Here is a 10550-nt window from a genome sequence, read left to right as displayed (position 1 = left end):
GTTCTATTTTGTGCCATGTTTTTTTTTTCACATTTTTGTGCATTTTGTTGGTGATTTTATCAGTTAAAATGGTCTTCAAGTGTAGTGTTGAAGGGCTGTGTGGTGTGATTTATGGTGAAAATCCATGTGTTAGATAAGCTTCACTTAGGCATGAGTTATAATGCTATTGGCTATGAGTTCAATGTTCCTGATTCAACAATATATACTAAACTAGAGGCCCAGTGCATGAAAATTCATGCACTTGGGAGGTTCCCTCAGCCTGGTCTGTGCCCTCTCACAGCCTGAGTCCTCGGGAGATGTCTGACTGACCACTTAGGCCCTAGGCGGGGGGGGAGGGGCGGGAGGGTTCTAAAGCCATCAGTCAAATATTCTTAGCATTGCTGAGGAGGCTGAGGAGGTGGGAGAGGCTCCCTCCACTGTCACTGCACTCACAGCTGCCAGCCCGGCCAGCAGGGGGCAGCTCCTGCATTGAGCGTCTGCCCTGTGGCAGTCAGTGCATGTCATAGCGACTAGTCGTTCCACCATTGGGGTCAATTTACATATTACCCTTTTATTATATAGGATTAGGTGTCTTTAAGTAGAAACACACATAAAATAACATTGTATATTGATTGATTGAGATACATGTTGTAGCCAGAGGTTCCCAGTAACCTAACCTTGTGCTTTTCCTGAGAGCTGTGATTCAGTATTCTCTAATCCAGTGTTTGTAGTCATGTTATAGAGCAGGGGTGGGAAACCCCTGGCACGTATGCCAAACATGGCACACCAGTAACTTTTGCTGGCATGCGAAACCCTCTCTTATAATCTTCCATTTACAATTTTTTTCTTAATATTGACTTTTTTATTTTTCAGATAAATTCAGTGTAGGTGCATCTTAGATAAATAAAAAATTTTACCTAACAAGTTATTTTAAAGACCATAGACATGGATTGATGAGAGAGGGGAAGAGCAATTTCTATGCCTCTGCCTCAACTCTCCCTGCCTTCCTAGATCCTACCAGTGTTTTGGTTTCATCCACATACGCTTGTGAATCTTTGTTCTCAGTGATGAATTTTGTTAAGTCTCGTAATAGAAATAGCCTGACGGATGAAAGTAGTAGCTCATGCATATCTCTGAAGGTCACGAAATATAAACCTGATGTAAAATCTCTGTCATCAGTGATGCAGCAGCAAAAGTCCCACTGATAATATCAAACGGAGTCATAAAGTTTTCTGTCGGACTATCAGTGTACATGTATACATTAAAAATAAATGTATTTTTCGTCATCATATACTGTGTTTCTGTCACTCGAATGAATTTTATTATTTCTTCAAGGTTCTTCACATACGTACACCTTAAGAGATATCAAGCAGGCGTAACATCTTCTCAAAAAATTAGGGTTGGCACACAGAAGAATTTTGAGTCAGAGATTTTGCTGGTTTTGGCACGCACTCACAAAAAGGTTGCCCGCCCCTGTTATACAAGATACAATAATTACTGTAAATGATGAGAATTGACTGTATCTCTCTCCTTCCAGTCACTAATCAACTTCTGCAGAAAGTAATTGTAACTCAAAACCTCCATTTCATCACATGTCCTTCCACATTGTTTTATCACCTGGCTCACACCTCTACCATTTGGCATTCTCAGACTCCATGAGAGGAATTTGGTCAGACATCAGGACCCATGCAAACAAGGGGCTCCCTCAGGACTCTCAGCTACTTTCTGCATGTTGGTGCCATTCTGCCCTCTCTCCCTTTGCAGTGTGACTTTCTCTGGACTTTTTGATCTGCATGGAAGGAAAACGGTTGTCATTAGACATTGATTTTTACATCCTGCCATCCAAATAAACAAAGAGAGTCGGTCGGAATCTCTTCTCGGTTCTATACATCCTAAGGAAGACCTAAGTCCCAGGTTGGGTCAGGTGCCGCTACCCTGGACACTCAGTTGATAGCAGGGTGCATGTGTGGTACTGTGAAGTGTTGGTTGTTATAGCTACAACTCTGTGGGTGATGTCTATAGTTTATAGCTACATTAGCTGATGCAGTAGTCGCTACTCACAAGGTGGTTATTCACATTTAAATATAAATTAATTTAAATAAGTAAAATTCAAGTCTTCAGCTCTACCAGTCACATTTCAAGTACTCAATAGCCAGATGTAGTTAGTGGCTACAGTATTGGGACAATGCATATATAATACATGCTCATCATCACAAAGTTCTAGTGCACAGTGCCACTACAGATAAAATGGTTTTCCTCAGAAAAAGAGTGGAGGTGTGGATAGGGAGGAGTGTTTGGGGCAGTTAAATCAGTAGATGTCTCCTATATTTTCTTTGCAATACTTGATAAAACTGGCCCAGTCCCTGTGGGGCAATTTCTTCCTCTGGTACTCAGAATATTTTTATACTCTTGCTGGGTAATCCTTCCCCCTCACCCTCCCCTCTCTTCTAAGTGACTCAACTGTCCCTGTGACTTTTCATAGCTACAGGCTAATGACTCCCAAATTTACATCTCATTCCCAGATCCCTCTTCTAAGTTACAGGCCCACAGACCTGTCTATTCAATACCTCCAACCAGATATGTCAAAGCCCATTTGGCATTAATATCACATTGAATTCTTGATCTACTCCAAATCCCCTCCTCTTTCCATGTCCCCCATCTCAATAAATGAAATCTCTTTCAGCCCAGTGTGTTATGCCAGAGGTCTTGGAAAAAAGACTTGACATCTTCCTTCTCCCTCTCAGCACCCTTTTGGTCAATTAATCATTCAAAATATTTCTCTAATCTAGCCACTTTAAAAAAAATTTTTTTTTTCTAGTATGACCAGTGTGGCTCAGTTGTTAAGCATCAACCTATGAACCAGAAGGTCACAATTTGATTCCGTCAGGGCACATGCCCAGGTTGCAGGCTTGATCCCCAGTGAGGGGCGTGCAGGAGGCAGCCGATCAATGATTCTCTTTCATCACTGATGTTTCTATTTTTCTCTCTCCCTCTCTTTCTCTCTGAAACAAATAAAAATATTTTTTAAATTTTTTTTTCTAATGCCACCATCTTAATGTCACATTCTCCTTCCACTTTTCCCATGGCTAATATTTATTCAACTTTCTGCTTCTGCTCTAATGTCATCTTCTTAAGAAATCCCTCTCTGCCCCTGACTTAAGTTTACCTTTTAATGTCATCCCACATTATGCTTTTCTCAAATATGATAATTTGTTTAATGTCTAACCTTCTTTCTCTAGTTTGATAAGAGCAGGAAACGTAACTGTTTTATTGTTTGTGAGCTTTGTGAATTCTTCTTTTTGTCCTTTAAGTTGTGGTTATGAATGTCCTTCAGGTTTTGTTTTTCATCTTCTCAAAAGATGAAAAAGTCCCAGTCACCATTACAAGCCTTGGCTCTTCTGAGAGACATGATCTCTTCTCTCAAAATTAGCCTCTCCTTCCTGCCTCCTTAGTTTCCTGAGGAGTATATGTTCTCTCAAAATTCCAACTATATGACTCTTTCCCCCCAGGACAGCTCACAAGCCTACACTGACCTCCCATACAGTCATTGAGACCTTTGAATCCTCCTGTTAACCTTTCTTGCAGTCTCAGTCCATTTAACTAGCACCTCCTAGAGGTAAGCAATGTACAATCTGCCCAAACACTAGGGGCCTATATCCTTCCTGTCTCTGAGGTCTCACTTCTGTCCTTATCTCATTCCCTAGAACTTTGAGGAGCTTCCTAATTCATACCCCTACCACCATCATTTCCTGTAGACTTCTGTCATTTCCCAACATTGCAGAAGTGTTCTGTTGAAAAGAACCTATAGAACACCTTACCCTTCTGATTTTGTAAATGAAGAAACAATAGGTGCAGCAAGTGGCAGACTTGTCACTATACCCAAGGCCTTCTTCTTTATACTTGCTCAGAAAGCCTCATGGCTTGCTCTCCTACATGTGAAAGACAAAAATTCTTTGCTAGCCATCCACACAAGATTCTCTGTAATCAAAAGTTTTCTACATTCCTATTCTTGGAAATCCTTATATTCACCTTATATATAGATTTGCTGGAGGATCTTTGTTCTTTTTGTTTATTCCACCTACAACATCTTTCTCCAGTTTTATCCTCTGTCATGGACCTTGGGTTTTGAACCCCAAAGCATGCCTTGTAGTGTTCTTTAATACATTTTGTTCTGGAATGACTAACCAACTATGTAAATTAATCACTTTTCCCCATATTGAATGTGGCTAAATTTCCCTTAATAGAAGTCAATAAATACCCATCACCATATTCCAAAGTTTGTACTAAAATGGAAAATATTGGGAAACATTCACTTGATGTATTCAACTCTCAAAAAGCAGTGATTTCTTAATAGTTGACAATTTCAGCTCTATTACTTGCTCGCTTGAGAAAGTATATTTGATCTCCTGATCTTAAATGATCTCCGGTGCCTTTTCAAAGTAGACATGGATCCGATCAATGGTAGCTAGGGATTAGTGAGGAAGAGGAGAAATGTGGAAGTAACAGGGGGAAGAACATAGGATAGAAGATACTAGAAGAGAATGAATTTGTAATATGTCCTCAATCAAAGATACATGTTAGATAATACGACCCAGACTTTAGTTCTTGAAAGAAAATTTGCATCATAAGCATTATTGAAAATTGAATCCAGGAATTATTTTAACAGTTGGTTCTTGGCCCTTAGACTGGCCAACAATATCCAACAGTTTAAAATAATTAGAAAGTCAAATGGTTTATTAGAAAATGAATATTTCTTGGCCCATAACTTGCTCACTGAGTACATTAACTTTTATTATGGACTCAGCTCCACTCCCTTTTAATGTGATCTGCTAATGAATTTTGAGAGATCTCTATAGAAATAAAATTCATTTTTTGAAAGATACAAATTAACTGGCAAATTTAGGACTATAACATAAACAGCAAATATAAAGTCTTAAATTAAGTGGTTAGTTGCTTATCCATTGTTGCTGTCTAAGTACATTTGGGAGATTTCCCAGGATGTTATGTTGAGTTTTGAAGGCCTGTGCAGTCTTTAACTTAATCTTTAAAAACAACAGAATTTAAGTGAATGTCAATAAAAGCAGTGAATTATAAATATCCTCTCTCCCAGCATATTTGACCAGAGCTGTCAATAAACAAAATCGTATTTCCTAGGATTTGAGGCACGAATACTGGGCTATGCATTTTAATTTAGTGTTTGGCCAGAGGACCCTAGGAGTATATGAACAATTTAGACATCTGTTGAGTTATTCTTAGAGTAAAACTGGACACATGCACATTTTAGGAAATGAAATAAAATCTGTATTTGCATTAAAATGTTGTTTATATATGGCTAGCATGATACTTTTTACATAAAAAAGTTATCTGAGTTAACTACTATGCACAGCATTATTTGATCCTTTCCCTGCCCCTCCCTCACATATTCATGGGTATTTCTATGATAAACTTAGCTCTTGCCACATGATACATATGTTTTTACTTCTTTTCCCCAAACCTAAAACCCTAAACTATATAAAGTGGTAGTTTGACCCCACACTGTGCAGCTGCTGGCTATCTCTGATAGCCAGATGATAAAGACTAAGCTACAAGCAAAAGCAGAAGTTTTGCAGTGAGAAAAGCTCTCCTTATATGGCCCCCAACCCAAATTATAAACCGAAGTCTATAGAAGCGTAGCCTCTAAACTGGTCTCCCTGAACTGACAGCACTGATCCACCCGCTAGGGTGTTCATCTAGATGGGGAAAGGTGTGAGGGCGGACCATGGGCAAATGGGTCTGTGATGTGATTGATTTCAGGTTCTGGAGGAAGAGATGGGCTGTGAACTCTCCTAAATGAGCAATGTCAGAGGAGGATATATTTCATTAAAAGGCCGCAGGGGAAACACACATTCATACAAAGAAGCAATAACAGCAGTAAGAGAACAACAAAGCCCGAGTCCCACCTCCTGGCCTGGCTTCAGGACAAGGACAGAGTAGAATCCTGCTGTCAGGGAACAAGGCTTATGCTCCTTCAACGTTGTAAAAGCAATCCTTCGGAAATCAGGTGCCCAACATGGTCACTCCAAACAGGTGCATGCATTTGTAAAAGCAAGTTTGTAACATTGTACAGCTTTGAAAGCTGCAGTGAGTATTAAATAATGAATCACTTTTGTTCAAAAGCAACATTTATTTTTCAGGAAGATAAGAGGGATATTACATTTGCTATGAGGGGAAAAAGCTGCATGTTACCAATATGACAAAAACAAAAATTCTACTTTTGAAAATGTTTTGCCCTCTAAGAACATATTGAATGAAAGGCATTATTTCAGGTGCATTTATTAGGGTTTGTTTTGCAATGCACTTTGTACGGTGAGTTTTTTATTCCTTTGATGGCGATGAAACAGATTTATTGGAAATACAATAGGTAACAGATAACCAAGGGAGACGTTTTAATAAAACACCGAGGAAAGAAAAAAGAAAAGTGAAGGGATGTGCCTGCTCACATTTCAGCTAATAGATAAAAAGTGCAGACAAGGGCTTTCACGGGTTCCCAGCCTGAAACGTTTATTGAAAATTGGGTAAAACACTCTCATTTTTCCTACTTACAGACATGATGTAAGCTGAACACGCTAACGTGATGTCACACATTTTGGTGTTGGTACAGGAATCAGATGTTTTCATAGGAAACTTGCAAATGGTCACGAAGGGGAAGAGCGATGTCTGTCTCGACTATTGCTGATTGCACGCTGGGACTTTGGACAACAGAACAATCTCCATTTAATCTTACCACTCACTCCCCTGGACACATTTTGAAGGCATGTTTTCAAAAAGCATTGGCCTTTCTTTTCAAAGAGCCGAGAAGAAATGAGCTAGGGGTAGCTGAGGATTTGGTCCTGAGGGCACCATGCTTACTAGTAAAATTCCAAATAGATTGTGGTCACTCATCTGACACAGGGACTTAACAAGCACCTGTCATATACCCTCACTCAAAGTGGGTCTAGTCAGTAGGGACCTGGACTCAGGAAAGAAATCGGCTCTCCTTTTTTCTTTCAAGGCAGCAAGAAAAACGCAGTTCTCGCTGAGATGCCCCTGAGCTATCTTGATTTCAGGGTTGCCTTCTTAAGAGTCTTGCCTTGGAGAATGATGAATCACTTCCTACTTTTGGAGTCAGTCTCCCTTCAAATAGACAGTAAGGAGCCAGAGAGGAAAAATTACTCTGCAGAGCAATGATAACCACTGATGCAGAAACAGTTTTCTAGTGGTGGAACCGGGCCAAGCTCTTGCTCCCACAATTTGCAGAGTGGCTTCTTAGAATAAGCCCCATAGATCTGGCAAAGAACTAGAGACCCCAGATCTGATTTCACTTGGTTCAGAAACAGGACTCCAGAGTTGGGGAGTGTGTACATGATTAGGGATTTATATAAATAAGTTTGGGTTGTTTTAATACACAAAAGCTTTTAGGCTATAAGTAATCCATGATGACTTGCCAAATATAAAATGCCATTGTAAATCCATGTCTGTATATGGAAGAGACAGGAACACAGAAGCAATATACATAAAATCAATTAGCACAGTTTGGAGAGTTTGAATTCATTATTAAATATGGGTCCTATCAGGTATTCTATCAAATTTCCAGTAAGGTTAATACTTCAATACTCAATTTTTTGACTTTCAACTACCCAAATCTTTCAATGAGCATTGTTCTGAAAGGCTCATACAGAGTCCCCAGGCCATTCTCCAGAGAAGTTACTTCTGCAGATGGGTTTCTGGAAAGAAACAATTAAAATTTGTACTACAGCTTATAAATTGCATCTTGTAGGATTATAATAAACCTTCTGAGAAAATTTTTTGAGACTGGTGTTACATAAATTTGCATGCCTCAGCAAGATGCACCAAAAGGAGACTTAATTTCCAAAGCGCCTGTCTTATCATGGCATGCTTTTGGAGACAGGTAATTATTGTCTACATAGGTAAGTATGTAGTGTATTTCATGAAAAAATATGGTTTGGTTTGTGCCTTTTCCCCAGGAACCATATTTTCCTTTATTTATAGTTAAGGTGTATATAAGAAAAACTCATCTTTTGGTTTTTAATATATAAGGTGCTTTCTTTAAAAGAGCAAGATTAAAAAAATTTTTGTGATTCAAAATTTAAAAATAAATTAACCTTCCGAATATTTCAAAGACATGTTTCATGTATTTACTATGTCCCTTATTTTGTCAAAAGACTTTAAGGAACTAAATGACTCAACCTTATGTAAGCTCTGGTGTACCTGGTTATATATACTGAATAAACCATTTGACCATTTACATGTAGACATGGATATATCCTCAGACACTATTATTAAATACAATTCTATATTCTGGATATAGAGGTTGATGATATACCTTTCTGCTTGCCATGACACTAATGAAGCTAAGCTGAAACTCAACAACCACTTGTATTCATTGCTTTGCAGGCTAGCAGTAAGTTCAGCTGCTGGTGGGAAAAGGGTCACTTACGACACCCTCCTTAAACTAAAGCAGTGGTCGGCAAAAGGGGCTCTTTGGCCCCTTGAGTGTGGCTCTTCCACAAAATACCTACTTCTGCACATGGGCCACAAAGTTTCAATCGCACTGTACGTGCGCGCCCGCATGTGGTATTTTGTGGAAGAGCCACATTCAAGGGGCCAAAGAGCCGCATGTGGCTCGTGAGCCACAGTTTGCCAACCCCTGCACTAAAGGATCTTCCATGCTTAGTGAACATGCATATTCTCTTATCGAGGTGGTCTGGAGCTGCAGATACAATCACACCGCTCATGGTGATCCAACTGGATGTCAACGAGAGCCATGGAGTTCGATCTACCCCTCCTCCTGAGATGGCCAGGATCAAACTTTAATACCTAGGACAATAAGCATATTTCCTGTTAGAAAGCCCTTAGAGTACAACTCAATAGATGTCACTTACTCTCTTTGTGACAGCTGGTTCTTAACCCTTTGAGAACTCACACATGTAATTATTTTTACAATTATCAACTCCTGGAAGTGAAGGGCTCAACTAATCACAGTGCCTCCTGAATTACCTACCTGAAGTAAGTACCAAGATGACCTCAGGTTGTCCTAGCATGTAGTTACTGACAGCTTCCTAAGGGCCTGCTTTTCTCGGGTGCTGTCCCAAATATTGTCCTGACAATTCTTCTGCCAAAGCATATGTTATGGACAAATAACAATACTGAGCATATTATTATTTCTGTAGACAGCACAATGAATAAAGTCATGAACATAAAATGCTGATATTGCTACATTTTTGATTGATGTAAAACAGTTTGCCATAATGAAGATCATTAGGGCCAGCTATAAATAAATGAAAATGTGGTTATGTTCTTACACATATGCTAATAGGTAATACCTTTTATAATTCAAATCACTAAAATTTTTGTACATTAATATTTGTGTATCAATATAGCATTTCTTAAATTAATAAAGTATATCCTCAATTTTTTAATGAATATGTTTAAAAATATTTTTTTAATTAGTAAGTTGAAATAGAAGCTAGCCCTTCTTTCCTGCTGTGCCTTCATTGAAGTAAAATATCAGTCATCCCATCACACATACTTGGAAAATTATATGCTTGTTCTTATATATACTATATGGTTAGTTTCATTGCTTTTCTTGTTTATGCTCTTAGTGGTTAGCCTTCACTCTTGATTTTGTTCTATCTTCCCTTTAGACTCTGAAGTCTGTCATAGTACCATACAATTATGTGGCATTTTACATTTTTCAAAGAATTTGCACAGATGCACTATTTCTTTTGCCCTCAGACAAACCGCATCACAAACTAGAGGAGGTATCCTTATTTCCATTGTATAGATTACAGAATGGAAACTTTAAAGAAAGCTCAGGGTCCTCTGGGGACTCGGACCTGGGAGCTGGGCTTTTTCCTCTGGGCTCCTAGAACACTCTGACCCAGTGCCTCTCCAATATGCCTACGATTTCCTTTTGTGCCTCCTTGGGTAGACCAGACACACCTGTACCATGTAAATATAAATGATTTGGACTTTATTGCATTAGGTACTATTAAGTACTTTACTCATTTTGTTCATAGATGAGAAAAGAGGGAGATTAAGTTACTTGCCCAAAATCACAGAGCTAGTCATTAGTAGAACCAGAGTTTGACTCATGACCTTACCCATGAAATTAAAACTTTGTTTGTATAAGTCGGCAGCATGCTGGAAATATAGTAGCTGCTAAAGAAACCTCCTGGGTGACGGTGTTGGGAGATGCCCGCAATGCAGGAGGGAGCGAAAATCCAGGATTCATCCTTTTTACCTCCTTCCCACATCTCTTCTAGTCTACCTCCAACAAACACAGGGGACAAAACAAGCCAGGCAATAAAGAAAAGGCCAAAAGAGTGGCCCATGCTTTAGACCGCTTTTAATCCTTTCACATTTTTGAAAGGAAATGTAAAATACCAAGAGCAGAGTTACATTGACCTTTGCCCACTGCTCCCATGTTCTCTCCTGCTGGCTAACTACAAAACACAAAAGATGTCGCTTCTCTGTGAAAAAATAAGCAAAAGAAGAAATAGTTGAAGAATGTATTCATTACCTTCTGGGGT

At 39.1% G+C, this 10550-nt stretch overlaps 1 protein-coding gene across 2 annotated transcripts in view; it reads right to left on the bottom strand.

Annotated features, from left to right (window-relative positions):
- Positions 1-6122: 6122 nt before the first annotated feature.
- The window catches only part of PDGFD (platelet derived growth factor D), a 228063-nt gene continuing 223635 nt past the window's right edge, over positions 6123-10550 (bottom strand). For both annotated transcript variants that reach the window (XM_070426017.1, XM_070426018.1), the window contains exon 7: positions 6123-8835. In XM_070426017.1, coding sequence (XP_070282118.1) covers positions 8710-8835 — 126 coding nt within the window. In that variant the 3' untranslated portion in view covers positions 6123-8709. The remainder of the gene's footprint in view (positions 8836-10550) is intronic.

Source organism: Myotis yumanensis, unplaced genomic scaffold (genome assembly GCF_028538775.1).
Source record: "Myotis yumanensis isolate MYYU_CA2020_CCGP unplaced genomic scaffold, mMyoYum1.0.hap1 SCAF_10, whole genome shotgun sequence".
Classification (NCBI taxonomy): Eukaryota; Metazoa; Chordata; class Mammalia; order Chiroptera; family Vespertilionidae; genus Myotis; species Myotis yumanensis.
Note: the sequence above shows the minus strand (reverse complement) of the source record. Positions and strands in the feature narration are given on the sequence as shown.